At 36.3% G+C, this 24,172-nt stretch overlaps 1 protein-coding gene across 1 annotated transcript; it reads left to right on the top strand.

The window, feature by feature from the left end:
* Positions 1-18,275: 18,275 nt before the first annotated feature.
* Positions 18,276-23,963, top strand: LOC126417025 (uncharacterized). Its single transcript, XM_050084915.1, has 3 exons — positions 18,276-18,322; positions 18,403-18,614; positions 23,713-23,963. Exons 1-3 carry the CDS (start codon positions 18,285-18,287, stop codon positions 23,961-23,963), a joined length of 501 nt encoding a protein of 166 aa, XP_049940872.1. The 5' UTR covers positions 18,276-18,284.
* Positions 23,964-24,172: the final 209 nt, after the last annotated feature.

Below are 24,172 nucleotides of genomic sequence, written 5' to 3'. Positions count from 1 at the left end.
TTTCTTCCTGAAATATCTCAGCAGCATTGCACCTTGTGTTCGGTCAGCCACTACGGGGTCTATCGTCTACACAATCCGTGGCTTCGAACTTCGAAATCATTCTCGCCACAGCTGCATTTGTAAACGGACCTTTCTTTACCCGTTCGAATCGACTTCCTATGGCGATAGGATCGTAACGCTGAACTAGCACATTCCCCATTGTGACAATACAGCTTCAATAAAAGCGCCTTTTCAGGTAATGCCAACATGCTGCGACTGCTGGCGCATCTGATTCTCTCTCTCATTAAAGCTCCTTTTATACACGATTGTCATGCGCAGTTACTGACGTTGTGCTGTCCAGCGCCATTTGTCAGACATTTTGCGAACTTTGTTTTTTCTTGGTTCTAATAAAACCCCATGTCATTCCAAACATGTGTGTCAATTTTTACCTCTCTGTCTACATTATTCCGTGGTTTATTAAGTTTTCAAATTTATACTGACTTTTTGATCACTCGGTACATCACAGTTTTCTCTGCCTGCATCTGTAGCTACATGGTCAATGGTAGATGAATGTGTGGTTATTCTTGTTGCACAGTTGACTAGCGATGATATACCAAAACTATGTAGGATATTCATAAATGTGTTACTGGTGTCATCTGTTTAATTGTATTTATGTTAAAGTCCCCACACAAAAGGATATTATGTTTGAGAGTCAACGCTAGGCTTTGTATAAGTTTTGAAAGAATATCTCCAAATTACCACTGGGAGAACGATATACACATAATATAGTTAGTTTCTTGGGCATATTTATAGCAACTATCTCTATTGCTGACACTTCAAAGTCTTTGTCTACACTTAGCATGATAATATCATTTCTGACTTTAAATTAAATGCCGTTCATAACATAAATACATGATCCTCCACCTTTCATTGTGTTTCTGCAATAAGAACATGCTTGGACATATGAGAGTAAGTTAATATATAAGATTTCACTTTCTTTACACCAATGCTCTGTAATACAGATAACAGTGCTGTCTAAGATTTGTAACTCGACTTCCAGCTGTTGCACTTTGTTTTTTTACACACTGAATATTTTGGTGGAGTACTGTTAGACGTTTAATGTTACTTATCTTTGTGGCTTCTTTTTCGTCATACCTGCAATTAAAAAATCCTTCAGATGGGAAGGAGGTGTCCTTTTCCGTCTACTTGCTGCCCCATGGATGGTTGTTTCTATGTTTTCCACTGCTCCTGCTATTGCTGGGATTTCTGTTGTTACTGCCATCTGTGATGCTGCTGTTGATGGTGATGCTATTGTTGGCATTTCTGCTTCGATTATTGTTTTTACTGCTGCATTGTGTGTAACTGCTATTTGTTGTGTTTGTTCTGCTGCTTTTTTTGTTGCTGGTATCATCTGTGATGAGATGGCTTCTCCATTTTGAGTTGATACAATAATAGACATGATGTTGTTTTTGTGTACATCATCTCAACCATCTCATTTATTCTAGAACATATGAACTTCTTCCCATGAATATTTAAATGCATACCACGCCTGGTGAAGTGTTTCCTTTCCAAGAATTTCACATCTAGGAAGTTTGTGTTTCTGTGTGCTTTACATATTTTGCGAAATTACCTGTTGGCCTTAATAATTTCCTGGTTGAAACATGATGTTTCTATTAGGTCATATCAGTGTGGTATTCCAGACACTATTACACTTTCATTTTTCACTGTATCTAGGGTTTCCCGGAGGTCACAGACGGCACTTTTTAGTTCATTGCAATAAACATCGTTTGCACCACCAGTTATGACTAAAACCTGATTTTCTTGTGTAGTGTTATCACACTGTATGTTCCTTATAATTTCGTTCATAGGGGCCCCAGGTTTTACATAACTGGTAGCTCTAAGATTGTGTTCGTTTTGCAAACTTTTTGCGAGATCGCGACCATGACTGTCTAAGTAAACAACCAACTTGGATTTCCTAAGATATGTATTTCTGCCATTACTGCCTTTTGGGGCAATGCTATTTCTATATTTTCGTATATCAGCAGCGTCTGTTAGATGGCATTAAAGTCTTCCTTGTTTGCTTTTACACCATCTAGAATGGCGAAATTGTTCTGTAGTTTTTAGACCAAGGCCTGCTGTAATCACTTTCTGATTCACAGTTTTTGTTTTCAAGAGGATTCCTCAATACTTGCTTTAGATTTTCCAGAAATTCAACTTATTTTCAAGCTGCATTTATATCACAATAAAGCTTATGTAACACATTTAGTTCAATTCCGGTACTGCACATTTCCATTGCTACTTGGAGACAGTTACACAGTTGACCACAATCTCACGAGATTTTATCAGAGTTTAATTTCACAAAACAACTTGAGTGGTACCATGTATATGCGTTAGTGAGCATACTCTAATACCTTTTTCCATTATAATGTCCCATGAACAGCACTTTACTGATGATAATAACGAAAAATTTACGGAGCAAATTACCACAGTTTGTATATATTCTGCCATCTTGGATTTGAGATAACACATACTTCAAATAGATCTAAACATTTAGTAAAACACTTATCAGAACCGAAATATGTACATTAATATAGGGGTTCTGCCAGATAGCATATTAGGACCAATAATATTCCTGACATACATCAATGAATTTCCACTAGTGCTTCTCATGGTGAAAAAATTCTCTTCGCTGATAACAGTAATATTATTGTCACTAAGAAAACAAGAGAACTCATTGCCAAGAAAGCAAATGAAACTCTCAAGGAAGTTTATGATTGGTCAATAAGCAATAAAGTGACATAGAACATAAAGAAAACTAATCCCATCGATTTCAGCTTGAAGAGGAAAAATGACGATGTTAAATTAAATGTAGGTAGGATCTCTATAGACTGTGTAACAAATGAAAAATTTCTAGGACTGAATATTGATTCTCAGTTGAAGTGGTGTGATCACACAAAGGTACTTGCAAACAGAATGTCATCAGCATGTTATGGCCTCAGAATCCTATCATCAGTGTGTAACAAGCAGAGTCTTTTAGTTACATATTGTTCATATATACTCTCTGTTCATAGCTACGGCATTCTTTTTTTGGGAACAAATGCACAAAATATGAACACAATTTTCAAACTCCAGAAAAGAGCCATAAGAATAATAAGCAAAAATACTAGTCGAGTTCATTGCAAAGATCTGTTTGAAACACTAGGGATTTTAACTGCTCCATGTGAATACATTTACCAGTCAGTTGTACACATCAAAAATAACATTGGTAATTACTCCACAAACAGCTCTATCTATGGCCATGCAACAAGAGACAGACTCTACTTACATTTACCAAGAAAAAATGAACATAAAACTCAAACAGCACTTCCTACCAAGGAATAAAGATGTACAATAAATTACCAAAAAAGATTTTAAAAATTGCAAAAATACACTTATTTAAAAAGGTGGCTAAAAAGTGCCTGTTATGCAATATTTTTGTACATTGAAGGATTACTTAGATAAAACAGCATAGGGGTTAAATAAAAATGTTATACAAATAAATAACAATAATAATGATCATAAAACATCCAACATACCACATAACACCGTCACTCTATTTTTTTCCTTATTTTTTCCTTTCTAGAAATACTTACCCCCCCCCCCCCCCCCCCCAAAGCTGTGCATAGCACAATACTAACACCTTTTCCTCTTTCTGAGCTCAACAACTCACTCATGGAGGGATGCTGACTCAGTTTTCCAGATAGCAAATGGGAAGTAGTAGTACAGAAAATGGCTGGGAGATCACCAGTGTTTGTTTGTGTGTGTAGTGAGTGAAATGTTCTAAAACAATGTGTGTATAATGTGCACAGTGACTGATGGTGAGATATGAGTGAGCGGTGTGGCATTACATTATTTAATAAGTTATTTGTAAAAAGTATTGTATACCAGGAGTAAATCTAATAATTGTGTCTAGCTAGAAGTCTGTAACTGTATATGTATACCAATTAGCTTATTCTAAATTCGTCTAAATCTGTAAATACTTTGACATGTCCGATATCCTTGTAAAAAGAGATCTACGGATGAATAAAGCTACTACTACTACTACTAGGCCGTTTACAATGGCGCCGTATGTGCCAACTCAACATCAAGGCGAATGAAAGATGTTCAAAAATAATACTAGAAGAAGGATTGTCTGATAATAGTGACAATCACCTGAATTATGTTCCAAATTCTGATGATATTGGATTTTCAGGCAAATATAAAACTATGTATGTGATGATTACATTACGTGATAACCTTGACAGTTTATAAAAGAGCGTTGAAGATTCTAGTGGATTAGGCACATCAGGCAATATATAAATTTTACCAAACAAGACCACAGTTAAGCAACATATAATTTTCTTTGTAATTTTATAATAATTTGTTTTGAATTACTTATGGACACTATTCTCAATAAAACAGTAGTTACTTAAATTAACATAAATATCTCTTTTCCAAAGCTGTGACTCAAGTATTTTGTTGGTTAAGCAAGTCCTGTTCTGAATTTTTTACATATGAACAACATGAGCAAGAGAACCTTGAGATCACCACTCCAAAGAGAAGTAGGGAAAGATTAAGAAAACTGGAAACTCACAAAGTGTTTATTAGAAAATACAAACAAGACCACAGTAAAGTATACATATCTGTATCTAGTAACACAGTGCCTAAGAAGCAATGTTCCTTGGATCCTCACAGTTGCCAATTGCAGTGTGATATCATAATTTCTGGGCAAAGGAGACATCAAATTTTTGACATGTATTACAACATGACTTGGTCTCTAAAACATGCATTTATAAGTGGACAAGTTGAAGTACAAGATGTTAAGCAGAGATATGGTAAATATGATGTTTTTTGACACAGTAAGACAAGAGTGTACCAGCTTCAAGATGACAATGGTGAAGACAAGATAGTATGCAAAACACTCTTTCAGGGAATGCTATCAGTGTTCCATGATAGTACAACCAATGCACTTAAGAGGAAAAAGGTGAATGGAACATCAGGAAGTGACAAAAGTGTCAAATATGTGCCACATAAATAAACCAAATCTACAGATGAGGAGTGGGTTTATAGAATCATTGGAAAGTTTCCCATGTACAAGGGCCATTATTGTCACTGAGATAGCTCATGAAAATATTTATCACTATATCTCAATGTGGCTATAACGTTTAAACTCTATGAGGAAGAGAGCAGTCTGAACAGTCACAGGGCAGTTTTTTGCCATATTTTCAATACAAGATTCAACCTGCATTTTAAACAACCAAAAAAGAACACCTGTCAGACCTGGTATGAATTTCAAGCCAAGATGACAAGTTTCTAAGTAGCCCTTAAAAAAATTGAACTGGTTGTGCAGCATGACCTTCATTTAAGGAAAGCAGAAGCTTTGAAAGAAATGAAGAGGAGGGACATAAGCGAAGCTGCTCAGTCAAGTGGCGCAAAACAAGTTCTTGTTTTTTATTTACAGGAAACACTTCCTACCCCAGTATTAACAACGAGTATATCTTATTATAAGTGGTAGTTAAGGGTCAACACTCTAGGAGTATATGATCAAGTTAATAACATTGGTCATATCTGGGGTGAACATACAGGCTGCTTTCTGTGCATCATAAAAAATTGCCTCATTCTTTTATACTATATTAGAAATTGCCTCCTCCCACTAGCAACAAAAGAAATAACATTCTACAGTGACAGTTTTGTTGTCCAAAACAGAAACATTAAATTACCACTGATGTTAAGTATATTTTACAGAAAACTGAAATTCAGGAGCTAAAACAAAAGTTTTTTCTTCCTGGCCACTTTTTTCTACTTGTGATCAATATTTAGGCATTATTGAAAGGGAAAAGAAATACAATCCTTATATTTTTCACTCTGATCACTGGTCTATGGTGACTGAAAATCCAAAGAAGAAGCAACCAAAATTTGTGGCTCATAAAGTGAATAATGATTTATTTTTCAGTTCAGAATCCTTGGAATAAAATATTACCAACAGGAAAGTAAATATGAAAAATGACAAAGTCGAATGGTTGAGCACAGAGAGGCTAAGAATGCACAAAAAATATCCAAAACTGAAATTTTATATGTATGACTGCTTTGAGGATGATAGTTTAAGTGCACTAGACTGTCGAGACAACGACATCTAGCGACTAATTCCAGGAAGTTTACAACTGTTACATGCTAATGGCAAAAAAAAGTATCAAACGAAAAGAAATCAAGGATTTGCTAAGTCTTCTGAAATTTGTGTCAGTGCACTATCAAGAGTTTTACATGTCTCTTAAAGGAGCAAAGGAAGGAATTCCTGCACACAGTGAGAGTGATTAAGACACAGTGGTTTGAGTGGGACAAAGCAAGAGAGATGAAGATAAGTGACATGGAACAAAGTAGGAGAGGTGACGATATAGTGACACGAGAGGACAAAAGAGAAATGAAGACTCAGTGAAGTGAATGGCATGAATATGTCAATGAGGATTCTAAGAATTAATTGTTCCCAAATAAGTTATCTGTGACTTATCAATGTATTTAATTTGTATTTTGACAAAACTCCCATTTTGATGTGAGCCATACTTGCCTATCAACTGCTGAAGAAACAAAAACTTTATTTTCAATCTGCTAGTTTTCAGTGCCAGAGTTGCCTATCATTGGTTAATAATAAATATTGTTGATACTGAAGTGCCAATTTTTTTTAATTTTGAGATGTGAAATTACATAAAATGTGCACTTTCTGATGCAATAATAGATGACTTCTGCATTTTTTAATATGAACTTTAACTCAATAACCGAGCGAGTTGGCGCAGTGATTAGACACTAGACTCGCATTTGGGAGGACGACAGTTCAATCCCGCGTCCAGCCATTCTGATTTAGGTTTTCCGTGATTTCCCTAAATCGCTCCAGGATGGTTCCTTCCAAAGGGCACGGCCAACTTCCTTCCCCATCCTTCCCTAATCCGATGAGACCGATGACCTCGCTGTCTGGTCTCCTTCCCCAAAACAATCCAACCCAACTCATTTAACTCAATGTATCTGAAAACTACATAGATGTGGGTTAGACACCAATGGCACCAAGCCACTGAAATGTTTTTAAGAGTTGTTGACAGGAGATGACATGGGATGTATTTTATGTTGAACCAAATTCTAACATAAAATTTATTCTGTTCCACTATAAATTCATATCACTATTTGAAAATTGCTTTGCACATTAGCTAGTCAGAAAGGACAGTAAATAGCCAGGTAAAAAAACCATGGATACTAGAGGGATTAAAGTATCTTATGAAAGGAAAAGGGAAATGTATATTTTGGCAAGAACAAGCAGGGATCCTGCGGTAGTTGCACAATACAAAAAATTCTCAAAATTTCTAATAAATGTTATTAAAAAAATCAAAGAACATGCACATAATCTCAGAAATGAGTACTTCCAACAACAGATTTAAAACAATAATGAATGTAGTGAACCAAGAGATAGGACAACTAGCCACAGAACAACACAACAGCACTATTGAACTGAATGGAAGGACTGTAAATGATGGGTTGCAGGAAGCAAAGGCATTTAATAATCATTTCTTAAATATAGTAGAAAGCATATGGACAAACAGTTCAAGAGCAAAATCACAGCAGTATTTTGAAAATGTAACTTTCAAAAAAATTCAATCATAAGAATGTATTACTAACTTCTCCTTCTGAAATTAAGAATATCACACATTTTCTCAAAAATAAAAGCTCATGTAGTTTTGATGGTGGTTCCAATAGACTACTAAAATTTGTCACCATGTAAAAAGCCGGTCTTATTTCGGAAATATGTAATGCATCAGACATTTTTTCAGAGATACTGAAATATACTGTTCTATGTAAGAAGGACGACAAGAGAGATGTCCATAATTATCAACCTGTTTCACTGCTGACATCATTCTCCAAAACTTTTGAGAAGGTGGTGTATTCTAGAGTGGTATCTCACCTAAGAACAAAAGAATCCTTAGCAAATCACACTTTTCTTTTCAGAAAGTTTGCTCTACAGAGAGTGCCATTTATTTCACATGCATTAAATAATAAAATAGCAGCAGCTGGAATGTTCTGCGATCTCTCTAAACTTCTAAAGCATTTGACTGTGCAACTCACAATATTCTCCTAGATAAATTAACGTTTTATGGGATTGGTGGTATAGTCAACCAATGGATAATGTCATATTTAACCAAAAGAATATAGAAAGTTGTGCTTAGTAATTCAAGCAATATACTCCAGGGATATAATTCTGACTTGCGAGAAATCACATTTAGAGTTACCCAAGGTTCAGTCTTAGGTCCACTACTGTTTCTCATACATGTAAGCGATCTTCTCTCTAGTATACTACAAGCAGAGTTAGTTCTGTTTGCAGATCACACAAGTATTGTCAGCAGTCCTAGCATACATGTAGAACAGAAGAAATGGTAAACAAAGTTCTTAAAAGTATCATTGACTGGTTTTCTGCAAATGGTCTCACCCTCCATTTTAAAAAGACTCAACATATTAAATTCTGCACATCTGAAGGTACTACACCAATGATAAGTGTAACACATGATGAGGAAATAATAAACAAGGTGGAAACTTCAAAATTCTTAGGGATCCTTGTTGTTGTGGTCTTCAGTCCAAAGACTGTTTTGCTGCAGGTCTCCATGCTACTCTATCCTGTGCAAGTCTCTTCTTTCTGAGTAACTACTGCAACCTGCATCCTTTTGAATCTGCTTAGTGAATTCATCTCTTGGTCTCCCTGTACGATTTCTTCCCTCCTCGCTTACATCTAATACTAAATTGGTGGTATCTTGATGCAACAGGATGTGTCCTACCAACAGATCCCTCCTTCTACTCAAGTTACATCACAAATTCCTCTTCTCTCCAATTCTATTCAGTATCTTCTCATTAGTTACATGATCTGCCTATCTAATCTTCAGCATTGTTCTGTAACACCATCTTTCAAAAGCTATTCTCTTCTTGTCTAAACTAGTTATCGTCCATGTTTCACTTCCATACATTGCTACACTCCATACCACTACTTTCAGACCTCCTGACATTTATATCTATTCTGGATGTTAACAAATTTCTCTTCTTTGGAAACGCTTTCCTTGCCATCACCAGTCTACATTTTATATCCTCTCTATTTCGACCATCATCAGTTACGTTGCTGCCCAAATAGTAAAACTCATTAACTAATTTCAGTGTCTCACTTCCTAATCGCATTCCCTCAGCAGTGCCTATTTCGTTTGACTACATTCCATTATCCTCCTTTTCCTTTGTTGATGCTCGTTTTATATCCTCCTTTCAAGATACTGGCCATTCCATTCAACTGCTATCTCTGACAGAATTACAATGTCATTGGCAAATCTGTATGTTTTTTATTTATTCTCCCTGGATTTTGATTCTTCCCTCAAATTTTCTTTTTTTCTTTACTGCTTGCTCAATAGACAGATTGAATAATATCGGGGCTAGGCTACAACCTTGTCTCACTCCCTTCCCAACCATTGCTCCCCTTTTGTGCCCCTTGACTCTTACAACTGCTATCTGGTTTCTGTACAAATCGTAAATAGCCTTTCGCTCCCTGTATTTTACCCTTGTCATCTTCAGAACTTGAAAGAGAGTATTCCATTCAACATTGTCAATAGCTTCGTCTAAGTCTATAAATGCTGTAAATGTAGGTTTGCCTTACCTTTACCCAGCTTCTATGAGAAGTCATAGGGTCAGTATGGCCTCGCATGTTCCTATATTTCTCTGGAATTCAAACTGATCCTCCCCGATGAGAGCTAACACCCCAAAGATGTTCGGGCTCACTTGCAGTTCCTCTTCGTCGAAATGTCTTGGCTCAAACTCGTCTAGGGGTTGAACCGCATGTGTCGCATTACGCGCCCTAAATTAGACACTTGTGTCCCTTTGGTTAAATTGTCTGGCTGATGACAAGTGTGCGAAATAAAAGGTTAATATAACATATAATAACAGTAATAATAATATAGGGGACTAAATTAACGACCTGTAAATGATGTAGGCCACATAGTTGCGATTTGGTTAGAATAATGTTTATTCAGAAACCAAACTAATAGCGAAAGTGGTCGTTTTTAGAGCTACTGTTACACTCGGGCGCATATCACGTGACACAGTTCGATCATTCACAATCTCTTCGCGAAATACAAGTTATCTCGCGAAAAGTTGGAGTTGACACCAGGCGCGCGGCTGCTTACTGCTCAGACACTAAGTCCAACGACATCACACAACGCGAAATTTTCTATGTTGTTTCACTTCCTAGCTGTGGGAGCCACTGCGTCGGCGGTAATGTTCGCTATCACAAGCTCCAATACCCAGTGCGTCCACCATAATAGTGTCACGTAGAAGAAGGTGTAATTAGATGAATGACGAAGACTAGCTTCACTTAACGAAAGTTTATTCAGCACTAGCAAATACAAGAGGGCGGAGCGAACTGCCTCCGGCCAGAACACATACGGTATGTATACAGTTACAGAACATTCCAGTACCATGTTTCTTGATATTTGAAGATACTTCTAGAATGTCCTCAAATCGAATATAGTAATTAAAACTATACAGTCCATGTGAGTTTTGAACTCACAACCTTCCATGCACCAGTCTAGTATCATAAACACTACACCACAATGACAGTACTACTCAGCATCTTCTGCGACAATATATTTAAATGAGAGCACAATACTCGTTAACTTACACTGAGGTCTGCTTCTACCATTTTTCCATTCTTTTGCGAAGGATTCATGTTAGTATTTTGCAGCTAGGCTTATTAAATTGATTGTTCGGTAATTCTGACACTTGTCAGCACCTGCATTCTTCTTGAAGTCTCCGGGTATTTTGCCTGTTTCATACATCTTGCCCACATGATATAAGAGTTTGGTCATGGAAAAGTCAGCAGAAGTTCTAAGGGAATGGTGTTTCTGCTTAGATCTTACAGTGCTCTTCTTTGCTTAGGCCTAGTTTACCCATTTGAATATTTGATAGTCACATAGGTAGTTCTCTTTTGCCTAATGGTCTCTTTAATTTTTCTGTAGGCTGCATCTATCTTACCCCTAATGGTGTATACTTCTACATCCTTACATTTATCCTCTAGCCATTCCCGCTATAATGTACAGTTCATAATCAATAAATTGTGGTCAGAGCTTCCATCTGCTCCTGCAAATGTCTTACAACTTAAAACCTGGTTCCTAAATCTCTGTCTTAACATTGCACAATCAGTCTAATACCTTCCAATGTCTCAGGTCTCTTCCACATATACAACCTTCTTTCATGATTCTTAGACCAAATGTTAGCTATGATTAAGTTATGCTCTGTGCAAAATTCTACCAGGCAGCTTCCTCTTTTATTCTTTACCCCCTTTCCATATTCACCTACTGCTTTTCTTTATCTTCCTTTTCCTACTATCGAATTTCAGTCCCTGATGAATAGTAAATTTTCGTCTCCCCCCACTATCTGAATGATTTCTTTTATCTCATCAAACATTTCTTCAATCTCTTCGTCATCTGCGGAGCTAGTTGGCATCTAAACTTGTACTACTATTTTAGGTGTGGGCTTTGTGTATATCTTGGCTACAATAATGTGTTCACTATGCTGTTTGGAGTAGCTTATCCGCGTTTCTGCCTTTTCTTTCATTATTAAACCTACTCCTGCATTACCCATTTTTGATTTTGTAGTTATAATCCTGTATTTACCTGACCAGAAGTCCTGTTCCTTCTGCTACTGAACTTTGCTAATTCCCGCTATATCTAACTTTAACCTATCCCTATTGACAAGAATTTAAATTAGAAAAAAACGCATTTGGAACTTTTTAAACAACTTAGGCCAGCCCCTTTTGCACTTAGAATCATTGAAAATCTTGGGGAAAGAAAAATGAGTAAGTTGAGATATTCTGAATAATTTCATTCAATAATGTCATATGCATTAATATTCTGGGGTAACTTATCTTTAAGAAAGGAACTCTTCATTGTGCAAAAACTTGCTGTGAGAATAACATGTGGCTCTCATCCACATCATCTCGTAGACTTCTGTGTAAGACATTTATTCCCTCATGAAGCTTGCTCTAAATAATTCATTACAGTTCAAGAGTAACTATGAGGTACATAATTAGAATACCAGAAGGAAAAATGACATTCATTACTCCACATTAAGGTTGTCTTAAGCACAAAAAGGATGCTCAATGCTGCAACAAAAGTTTTTTATAATTTATGCAGTAATATAAAAGTTTGACATATGGAAAGTAATATTTTATAACAAACTGAGAACGTTTATCGTTGACAACTCATTTTATCCCATAGAAGAATTTCTATTATTGTAATGGGAGGGAATTACTAAGTGACATCTTCTGTACATTTTTTCTTTCTTTTTTTGAAACAAAAAAGAAGACTAAAATGTTCACAATGTAACCATATGTAGATATTTATCTGCATCTGATTGACTGATTGATTTTTATTTGGTCCCATTTGATTATATTTTGTACAAAGTGTGATCTTGTGATATAGGACAAGTCAACTTAAACATATTTTCTTACAATATTTAACCTATTTATTACAATTTAATACATCGAGTGCAATACTTATAATAACGTTGAAAACATTTTTCAACCATTTTTAGGTCCTGAAAATTATTTACATACTACATCATACTCATATTTACATTTTTCTCAAAGTAGTCATGTTCTCATGTTATTTACACAAGATAATATGTTTAATTAGTTATGGTATCTCTATAACAGTAATAGTAGCATTTTTCATTCATTGATACATATACTCTTCTACACTATAAAATTCTTTTTCCATTAAACAATCCTTTAAAAGTTTTTGGAATGTCTGTTTGCCCACATTCTCCTGCAAACTCTTTGGAAGGCACTTTATGAGTTTGACACCCAAGTGTCATGGACTCTGTTCAGCAACTCTGAGTCAGTGTTGTATACTTCTCAGCTGGCTGGCCTTTATTTATTGTTTCATATGTAAGAATGTCTGCATTTCTCGCTAGTACTGCATTTACTTTTATTAATAATATTATTGTTTTGTAAATGTATACAGATGGAAATGTCAGTATTTTTAGACTATGGAAAACAGTTCTGCATGAGACTCTGTGTTTCTTGTTCAGGATGGTCCTAACAGCTTCTTTTGCAATGTAAATATTCTTTTTGTATTTTTGCTGCTTGAATTTCCCCAAATAGTAATTCCATATTGTAGATATGGCTCATGTAGAGCTTGGTACACTCTACATAGAAGCTCCTTGTAGGCATAATGTGCAAGCTGTTTCATAACATTGCAGTGCCTACTTTACAGCAAACATTTTCTGTATGTTGATTCCAATGGAGCTTTTGCCAACTGTAATCCCCAAAAATTTAATAGTGGTAACTTCTTCCAGTCTTATTTCACCTATGAAAATAGCTATGTGTTCTTCCTTTTCTCTATTTGTGGATCCCATTAACAATGTCTTTTTCAGATTGAAATTTAGGTCATGTTGTATAAGCCACTGTGCTGTGTTATTTATTGACATAAACACATTTCTCTCTGGTGTTTTCAGATTTTTTTTCTACATACATTAGTGTTATGCCGCATATAGTATTTTTTTATTTTTCTCGCTGACACCAGTATTGTTTACAAATAAGTTGAATGGAAGGGGGCCAAGTACAGATCCTTGAGGCACTCTGTATTAATATTTCTGATTTCAAATTTGCATCCAGTTTCGGTTTTCACGTATTGCTTTCTGTTGCTGACGTATGATTTTTATCCACCTGGTTGCATGTCTACAAATACAATAGCTTTCAAGTTTTTCAATAAATGTACTATGGGTGATTGTGTCAAACTCTTTAGACAAATCCAGAAACAAAGCAGACACCGTTTCTTTTGTCTAATTCATCTATAACGAGTTCTGTGGGGGCTTGAGATGTCAGTTTCTGTAGTTTTCCCATTTTTGAAACCATGTTGTGCTGGAATGAAAATACTGTGTTTCTCCAGATATATGGTCAACCTACTATGCATGAGCATCCCTAGTATTTTTGAGAAACCAGAGATTAAAGACAATGGTCTGTAGTTGTTTGGATCAATTTTCTCTCCTTTCTTAAATGCTGGTACTACTTTGCTTATTTTTAATTTTCCTGGGAATGTTCCTTTTCTAAATGAGCAGTTTGCAATATCCAAAAGAGGTTTGATTATTTCTTCATTCACATGTGATATTAAATAATTTGATACTTCATTAACTCCTGGAGACTTTTTGGGTTTTAATTTCTGGATATTTTTATGCATTATGTTTTTGTCACTCGATCCAGGAACATTGAGTGTTTTAACCTGCTTTGAGCACTGATTATTAGTTTCCCCTTTTATATTTTGTACAGCAACTATAAAGTTGCTGTTTAGTATATTAGCAATTTTTGTTCCATCTGTAACTACGTTGTCATCAGTTCTCATTGACTTAATAAAACTGCGTTTTTTACACTTTTTTGGCTATATCTTTCACTGTTGATTATATCCCATGTTGTTTCACGTTTTTGATTTGAATTTTGTATGGATCTGTTTACTGAAATGGCTTTTGCTTCTATTATTAATCGTCTGTGCTTCTGATATTGTTTATATGTTTCCAGATACCCTGCTTGTCTGAGTTCCGTCACCTTAGTCCTGAGTTAAATTATATCTTCCGTAATCCATTTCTTATTGTGACCCTGATTTTTCGGTTAGGCTACATTGGGGAAGACTACGTGAAACTGATGCATTAGTGTGTTAAGAAATGCATGATACTTCTCATTTGTACCTTGTGCTTCCATTGTTTAGGGCCGTTGTTCTTTCCTCAGGGTTGTTTTGAAAATGTTCATGTTTTGTACATTGATAATCCCAACTTCCCCATGAACCATGGACCTTCCCGTTGGTGGGGAGGCTTGCGTGCCTCAGTGATACAGATAGCTCTACCGTAGTGCAATCACAATGGAGGGTATCTGCTGAGAGGTCAGAAAACGTGTGGTTCCTGAAGAGGGGCAACAGCCTTTTCAATAGTTGCAGGGGCAACAGTCTGGATGATTGACTGATCTGGCCTTATAACACTAACCAAAAAAGGCCTTGCTGTGCTGGTACTGCAAACGGCTGAAAGCAAGGGGAAACTACAGCCGTAATTTGTCCCGAGGGCATGCAGCTTTACTGTATGGTTAAATGATGATGGCATCCTCGTGGGTAAAATATTCCGGACGTAAAATAGTCCCCCATTCGGATCTCCGGGTGGGGCTACTCAAGAGGACGTCATTATCAGGAAAAAAGAAAATTGGCTGTCTGGTAGAATTTTGCACAGAGCATAACTTAATCATAGCTAACACTTGGTCCAAGAATTATAAAAGAAGGTTGTATACAAGAAAGAAACCTGGAGATACTAGAGAGTCTCAGATAGATTATATAATGGTAAGACAGAGATTTAGGAACCAGGTTTTAAATTGTAAGACATTTCCAGGGGCAGATGTGGACTCTGACCGCAATCTATTGGTTATGAACTGTAGATTAAAACTGAAGACACTGCGAAAAGGTGGGAATTTGAGGAGATGGAACCTGGATAAACTGACAGAACCAGGGGTTGTAGAGAGCTTCAGGGAGAGCATTAGGAACGAAGAACGGGGGAAAGAAATACAGTAGAAGAAGAATGGGTAGCTTTGAGAGATGAAATAGTGAAGGTAGCAGATGATAAAGTAGGTAAAAAGACGAGGGCTAGTAGAAAGAGTATATAGAGGGTCTAAACAAAGGCGATGTTCTTGAGGACAATATTATGGAAATGGAAGAGAATGGAGATGAAGATGAAATAGGAGATATGATTCTGCATGAAGAGTTTGACAGAGCACTGATAGACCTAAAACGAAACAAGGCCCCAGGAGTAGACAACGTTCCATTAGAACTATTGACAGCCGTGGGAGAGCCAGACCTAACAAAACTCTACCATCTAGTGAGCAAGATGTATGAGACAGGCGAAGTACCCTCAGACTTCAAGAAGAATGTAATAATTCGAATCCCAAAGAAAGTAGGTGTTGACAGATGTGAAAATTACCGAACTATCAGTTTAATAAACCACGGCTGCAAAATACAAACACATATTCTTTACAGACGAATGGAAAAACTGGTAGAAACCGACCTCAGGGAAGATCAGTTTGGATTCCATAGAAATGTTGGAACACCTGAGGCAATACTGACCATACGAGTTATCTTAGAAAATAGATTAAGGAAAGGCAAACCTACATTTCTAGCATTTGTAGACTTAGAGAAAGCTTTTGACAATGTTGACTGGAATACTCGCTTTCAAATTCTGAAGTTGGCAGGGGAGCGAAAGGCTATTTACAATCTGTACAGAAACCAGATGGCAGTTATAAGAGTCGAGGGACATGAAAAGGAAGCAGTGGTTGGGAAGGGAGTGAGACAGGGTTCTAGCCTATCCCTGATGTTATTTCAATCTGTATATTGTTCAAGCAGTAAAGGAAACAAAAGAAAAATTCGGAGTAGGAATTAAAATCCATGGAGAAGAAATAAAAACTTTGAGGTTTGCCGATGACATTGTAATTCTGTCAGAGACAGTAAAGGACCTAGAAGAGCAGCTGAATTGAATGGACAGTGTCTTGAAAGGAGGACATAAGATGAACATCAACAAAAGCAAAACGAGGATAATGGAATGTAGTCGAATTAAATTGGGTGATGCTGAGGGAATTAGATTAGGAAATGAGACACTTCAAGTAGTAAAGGAGTTTTGCTATTTGGGGAGCAAAATAACTGAGGACGGTCAAAGTAGAGAGGATATAAAATGTAGACTAGCAATGACAAGGAAAGCGTATCTGAAGAAGAGAAATTTGTTAACATCGAGTATAGATTTAAGTGTCAGGAAATCGTTTCTGAAAGTATTTGTATGGAATGTAGCCACGTATGGAAGTGAAACATGGACGATAAATAGTTTAGACGAGAAGAGAATAGAAGCTTTCGAAATGTGGTGCTACAGAAGAATGCTGAATATTAGATGGGTAGATCACATAGCTAATGAGGAGATATTGAACAGAATGGGGAGAAGAGGAGTTTGTGGCACAACTTGACTAGAAGAAGGGATCGGTTGGTAGGACATGTTCTGAGGCGTCAAGGGATCACCAATTTAGTATTGGAGGGCAGCGTGGAGGGTAAAAATCGTAGAGGGAGATCAAGAGATGGATACACTAAACAGATTCAGATGGATGTAGGTTGCAGTAGGTACTGGGAGATGAAGGAGCTTGCACAGGATAGAGTAGCATGGAGGGCTGCATCAAACAAGTGTCAGGACTGAATACCACAACAACAACAATCCCTACTTTTTTCTTACCTCGCATTTTTTTCTGTTTTTGAGCTCCTATATATGTGAATTACTTGATGGTCTGATTATGATCAGTCACTCTTTTAGGTACATCTACTATTGTTTTCATATTACACTGTAATAATGACTGTTTCAATTTTTTGTTTTGGTTTTGATTCTTCACCTACAGCTATGATATAGTCTCCACATATTACAACAGTTTTCATTTTAATCTTAATAATTTTTCTAAATTTTTTCAGAAATGTTGTAATATTACCACTTGGGAACCTGTTTACACAGATAATTCTGAGCTCTTCACTCATTACGCCAGTAATCTAATAATATTTTTCAATGTAAGTTGGAGTGTTTACATATTTACAGTATTCAGTATCTTGTACACTTCCAATTTTCTTCTTGTATATAGCTACACAACCATCTTTATATTTTGATCTACAGAAATAGTTAATCAAATCATAGTCTCTAATTAACCATAAAACACATTACTAACTAACTATGCAACCTAACGGCTGCGTTTCGAGCCGTTCTAGAATGTTTTCGTTCGCGAATTTTGATTTAACCCGTCTGCAGCTGTTTCAATGTCAAAAACATTGTCACCAATAACAATTACAAACTTTCTAGAGCTATATGAGAAACGTGATGCTTACGATATCAGAAAAGTGAATCTTATAAAGATAGATACATGAGAGACGTAGAAAATATGCGGGAATTCGTCCCTGGACTTGATATAGCTACTACGGTACAAAATACAAACCAAGAAACATTAGAAATCCTTACACGAACGAACACAGGAAAGTATTGAAATCGCTAAAGACTGGTGTGTCTGCAGATGTTAACCCTTTGCGTTGCATGTGGAAGTGCTACGTTAGTATATACTTTGTAGTCGATATTCAGTAGTTTGGTGTTAAAATTCTAAGAACTTTGGATCAAATGGCGCTTGTTTCAAATGTTCCACTGTAATTGTAGAATAATCTGTATCGTACGGAAGATCTGGGAGAATGTTCGTTGCGTGGTTGCAATATGAATTCGGACTGAGGTGATTTTATTAGATAATTGATGTACTTTCCATTTAAAGATATTTACTAATATTTGCAGATATTTTTGTTTTACTTGCAGACCAGCAGATATTCTCGAAAGTGGACTAGACCTGACAACGGTTGGAATTAGGTTGCAGGAAGACTTTCTTCTATATTTGGAGAAGAGTAATTATTTGGAGAAACTGAAAGAATGTTATGCCAAACAAATCAATGATTCACTAAAGAACAGCATTTTACAACCCGTAAACTTCTATTTACCAATTGATATGGAAGATCTGTTGAGTGTATCAGGTTAGTAGCATTCCCCGCGCCATCTTTACAAGGGTGATATTTCGCCGTATTTCTGAGAACTTAGAAATTCACGATAAACGCTATGTTGTGGAACACGTCAGCATAATAAACACAGTACGTTAACATACAACTACCAGCTGAGTGGCCGAGCGGTTCTAGGCGCTTCAGTCTGGAACCGCGCGACCGCTACGGTCGCAGGTTCGAATCCTGCCTCGGGCATGGATGTGTGTGATGTCCTTATGTTAGTTAGGTTTAAGTAGTTCAAAGTTCTAGCGGACTGATGACCTCAGATGTTGAGCCCCATAGTGCTCAGAGCCATTTGAGCATACAACTAAGGAAAAGGAAAATTAATATTTATGCCACTACATGCTCACCGTTTGCATATGTTATTTCATTAAAAACAGTTATAATTATATCTTCTCGCGTATTCCTCTATGGTACTGGTATAAAGGAATTGTTAAGGAGAAACATATAGAACGTACATTTGAGAAAACTCCTTCTGTCTGCAAGACATATTGTTTCTGTGGGTGAATTGCTAACGATTTTTAAAGCTGTAAGTTGCACTCATTTGTGTGTCAATTTAGATTCATTAAAAGGTGATGCAGACGAGTTTTCTTTCTAGTGCCCTGCATGTGGAAATCTCTGTTACTCTCAAACTTAGCAGGGTTGTGCATAACAAATTTCATAAATGGGTAACACTGCTGTGAGGCTGCGTTTAATATCTCCAGGGGCCTAAATAGTTACTTTATTTCAGATGCGGACATTAGATTAATATTTAGTTCACTAAAGAGCCTTTGCATTACTACATTGTCTGCTTTGTTTTCTCTTTGGAATTATTTGCATCAAGTATCTCACCTCTATTTTAAAAGTAATTATAAAAATGTATGCTACACATGAATGGGTCAAGAGAAATGTTCGATAAGAGCTGTTGTCTTTTGCCAGTGATGTAATGTTCGTGGCTAGTGTAATGTGACCTTTGGTGCATATATTCACAGTTTTATTATTAGTTGGTGACACCAACGAGTTTGAAAGAAAAAAAATAAAATAAAATAAAACTAGTTATATGGACACTCTGATCTGTAGCTTAGCCCGAGGCATAGGTTAGGTTGAAAGGTAGCAACCTGGTTGTGAGCTGGTGAAGCCAACGAATGTCATAGTAAAAAAAAAAAGACCTCTTTGTGGTGACTGACTGGTCTGTGGCTTTGCCCAATGTATTGGTTAGGTTGGAGAGTGATAGTATGCTTGCAAGTTAGCAAAGCCAATAAACATGTTACTCAAAGAACCTGGTTGTGGCAACAGACTGATCTGTATCTTAGCCTGTTTGAAAAAAATCGCCAATAGTATCACATTATAGTCATCATATTGTTTATGGCATTTGTCACATGTTTCCCATGTCAGTGCTCAAAGCTGATGACTGATATCAAACATTCCGCTATATCCCACATGAACAGCCTTTCACAGTGCTCTCATTCTCTGCAGCAGAAATAATGTCATCTTCCGTGGCTTCTTCCCCTGTTTCTTTTTAGCAATATTCCATATTGATTTGATTTTATTATCTAATTTGTCAGTTTCAGACAAGATATACATTGTACACTTTTGATATTTTTTATGACTCGTGCTACTGTTTCAGTGCTGTTTACTGTAAGAAATATTTTGGGATCATTACATGTTCTGGCCTTTTCATTGTGAAGAGGCTCCTATCCTGTAGTGATCCAATGTTTCTTGAATGTCAGCACACTGGATTCGCATTCAGGAGGACAATGGTTCAATCCTGCGTCCGGCCATCCTGTTTTAGGTTTTCCATGATTTTCCTAAATCGCTCCAGGCAAATGCCAGGATGGTTCCTTTGAAAGGGCACAGCTGACTTTCTTCCCTGTCATTTCCTGATCTGATGAGACCGACGAACTCACTGTTAGGTCTCTTCCCCCAAACAATCCAATCCAATCCACTCCACTCTTGAATGTCCTGCCATTGTTACAAACAATTATATTTTTAGGAGAACTGCTTTCAAAAACTGATACAAAATCATGAATAACAATGTTTAATTTATTTATTTATTGTCCCCTGAATCAGTACTGTACACGGCATGCACATGGTGATGCTCAAACATACATTTGATGTTGGACAGTATGATTATTTGCTGGCATGAAGTAATATGCCAAAAGTTTACACAAACATTAGCTTACATACATATTTTCTGAGAAGTTATGAACACACAAATTTATGAACACACAAATTACACATTTGTATTTTAGTGCTGTATTCCTCTCACACATATACACAACAATACCTGGTTGGATATTCTTTATGCACTTAATTTGCTTAGTAGCAGATGATATAGATGCAAGATTTTTGCACATACTTGCATTAATGTTTTACTCCTTACAAAATTCTTTGCGGCAATTTGTTTCATGTTTCTTTCCACCCATGTGGAGCAGAAATTCACTTGCACTGTAGAAACAATGATAAAGTAGAAGTGATTTTAGTTTTTTTTTAATTAAATACAGTTGGGGACTTACTGTTTTTTATTTCTGATTGCAGGCTATTGTATATTTTAATGCCTTTGTTGAAGGGAGAGTTTTTAAAGGCAGAGGTGTGCATTTCTTTAACATGGAGTTTCATTTTCTGTTTAGTACCATAGTCATGGGCATTTATATTTTTATTAAATTTTGTAATATTACTTTTTACAAATTTGCATAGTTGTAGTATATACAGGCTGCCAAGGGGTAGAATGAGCAAGTTTTGGAAGAGAGGGCTGCAGCTATCAGTCGGCTTTGCATTATTCATTATTCTTTTAGCTCTCTTTTGGGTGAGGAGAATGTTTGGGCTATGTGTAGTCTCCTCAGAATATAATACCATACCGCATTACACTGTGGAATTGTGCATAGTAGGCTGTGTGAACAGTTTCTGGGCTTGTGCAGTACGCGAGGATTCACAGGGCATAGCACATTTGGTTTAGCTTACTATTAGTTTTATTAATGTGTGTTTGCCATTTTAGATTATCCTGAATCCATAGGCCTAGAAATCTTGTTTCTGTATTTGGGGCTATTTGGGAACTGTGTAATTTCATATCAGGCATAATTTTATTTGATCTTAGGTGGACGTTTAGGTAAGTGGTTTCTTTTATGTTAACTATGAGCTTGTTTTTCTCAAACCAAATCACCAAGTTCATCAGTATTTCCATTTATGGCCTCTTGGAGTTCATGTTCATTTTTGCTTGTTTTGAGGATACTGGTATCAGCTGCGAAGAGTGTACTGGTGCTGGCATTGATTTTTGACGGTAGGTCGTTTATGTGCCCAAGGAAGAACACTGGTCCAAGAATTTAGCCTTGAGGCACACCTTGTGTAATATTGCAATAGTCAGAGTAGTATGTTTCGATATGCCCTTGATTGTTATGTTTTATTGACACTTTTTGTTCCCTATGTCAGGTATGAGCTGAACCAGTTTAGTAGGGTTCCTCTGATGCCATATGACTCCAGTTTGTTGAGAAGAATCTTGTGGTCTATGACATCAAATGCCTTGGAGAAATCTAGGAAGATCCCAACTGCTTTTTGTTTTTTGGCTATAGCATCTAGGGTGGAGTGTAAATACTCATATATGGCGGTTGTCGTGGATTTCTTTTTTCTGAAACCGTGCTGGGCATTAGATCTGGTTCTTATCAAGAAAATTTATTAGTCTTTGGTGAACTAATCTCTCCAAAAGTTTACCAAACACAGGTAACAGTGATATGGGTCTGTAATTTTCTGTGTTGAGTTTTTCACCTTTCTTAAAGACTGGGATAACTTTAGCCACTTTCATGCATTTTGAAAATGTACCTGACATCTACGATGAGTTGTACACATTTGAGAGTGGGAGAGCTGTTTTGTTTATGCAGTGTTTGATGATAAAATCTGGGATGTCCTCGATTCCAGATGAGAATTTATTCTTGAGGTACTTTGTACTTAGTACAATTTCTTCAGGAGTAGTTTCCCCAGAAGAATATAGATTCTACAGGAGTTGTTATTTTGTTTTGTCTGTTGGGTGTGGGTTTGTTGATGCTTTGTAACAGATTTTTAAAAATATTTTCATAGCCATTGTTGAAAATATTTGCAGTTCTTGTGGATTAGTAACTCTGGTGCTGTGGATCAGGATAGTGTTTTCATGTTTACATGGTTGTTGATTTGTTTCGTTCCTTATGATGTTACACACTGCCCTGGTTTTGATTGAGGATTTTGCCTCATAATTGTCATTTGCTGTTTGCTTTGTTAGTGCTAGGACTTTTTTAAAGGATTTTGACATATTGCTTGATATATCTTTCTTGAGATGGAGTGGGGATGGTGTTATTTTTTATATAATTCAACAGATCTCTCTTCCTTCTGCAGGAAATCTTTATACCAGTTGTTATCCATGGCGTCTTATTGGGTTCTTTTGATGTGGTGTGTTTGAGTTTAAGAGGAAAGGCAATATTGAAGTGATATAGAAATGTGTTTAGAAAGGATTCCATTTTGTTGTCTGTATCTTCTGCTTCATATACTTCATTTCATGTTTCTGGGAGTTATTGTGAGGCTCATTGTATACCTCACCCCAGCCAACATTTTGTAAGCTTCCTTAAACTCTTCAGTAGTTTTGTCATTAATCATCCTCACTAGCAGTATTTTCTAAGAGTATTTTCAAAGTGTACCTGGTACTAATTTATGTAAAGTGACTGTTTATTGGACTCTGACAAGTCTTTTGTCACAAGATAGGCAAGTGTCTCATTAATTGCTGCTTGTTGAATGAATACATTTTCCATAAGGTTCTAGTATTATCTTGAGCAACTTTGGTAGGACAATTTATGACTGATGTCCAATTATTAATGGCTAAAAGCACCTCTGCAACACTTTTCTTTCAGATTATGCCAAGAAATTTACTTTAAAATAGCCACAAATTAATTATCCCTAGCTTCTGAGTGGAAGAGAGGAAAATAATTCAATTTTTTTTCATGAAAATTACCTTGGTTACATCAATAGAATGTGTAAAATGTCTTACAAGTATTCACTGGTGTTCTGAATAATGTCTTGTATTTGGCCAGCACACACTCCTGTTATGTTGTACTGTTAATTAATTTTAATGTTTCAGGTGAACATTTTACAAACTTGCTGTTTCATGAACCACACATTGCTCTTTCTATTATTCACAAAGTGGTATATACTGCTCTACATTGCATGGAAAATACACATATTGTTTTACCAGGACAAGTAAAAATTGTACTGCGACCCTCAAATATATTGCGTAATGTCTCTTATTGGGACTATAGTGCAGAATATTGTGGAATATCAACATTGCAAGGAGTTGTAATATCACTATCAAAGCCACATAAGTATACGTAAGTATAAGATGTTTCTAGAAAAAAGAATTTAGTGCTTTCTAATTTAATGGTGAGTTTTAATTGGGTAATTTCTTGTCTTGTTTCAGCCAAAGTTTAGTTGTCAGATGCCAGGAAACAAAGTGTATCAATTCAAAAGGTTATCGTATGCCAGGTGTCATAAACACATCATACATTCATTGCAACCTCTGTGGTTCAAAACTAATAGAAGAA

The sequence above is a fragment of the Schistocerca serialis genome, chromosome 8 (genome assembly GCF_023864345.2).
Source record: "Schistocerca serialis cubense isolate TAMUIC-IGC-003099 chromosome 8, iqSchSeri2.2, whole genome shotgun sequence".
In the NCBI taxonomy this organism is placed as follows: domain Eukaryota; kingdom Metazoa; phylum Arthropoda; class Insecta; order Orthoptera; family Acrididae; genus Schistocerca; species Schistocerca serialis.
The sequence above is the reverse complement of the archived record's forward strand: the minus strand, read 5'-3'. Positions and strand labels throughout refer to the sequence as shown.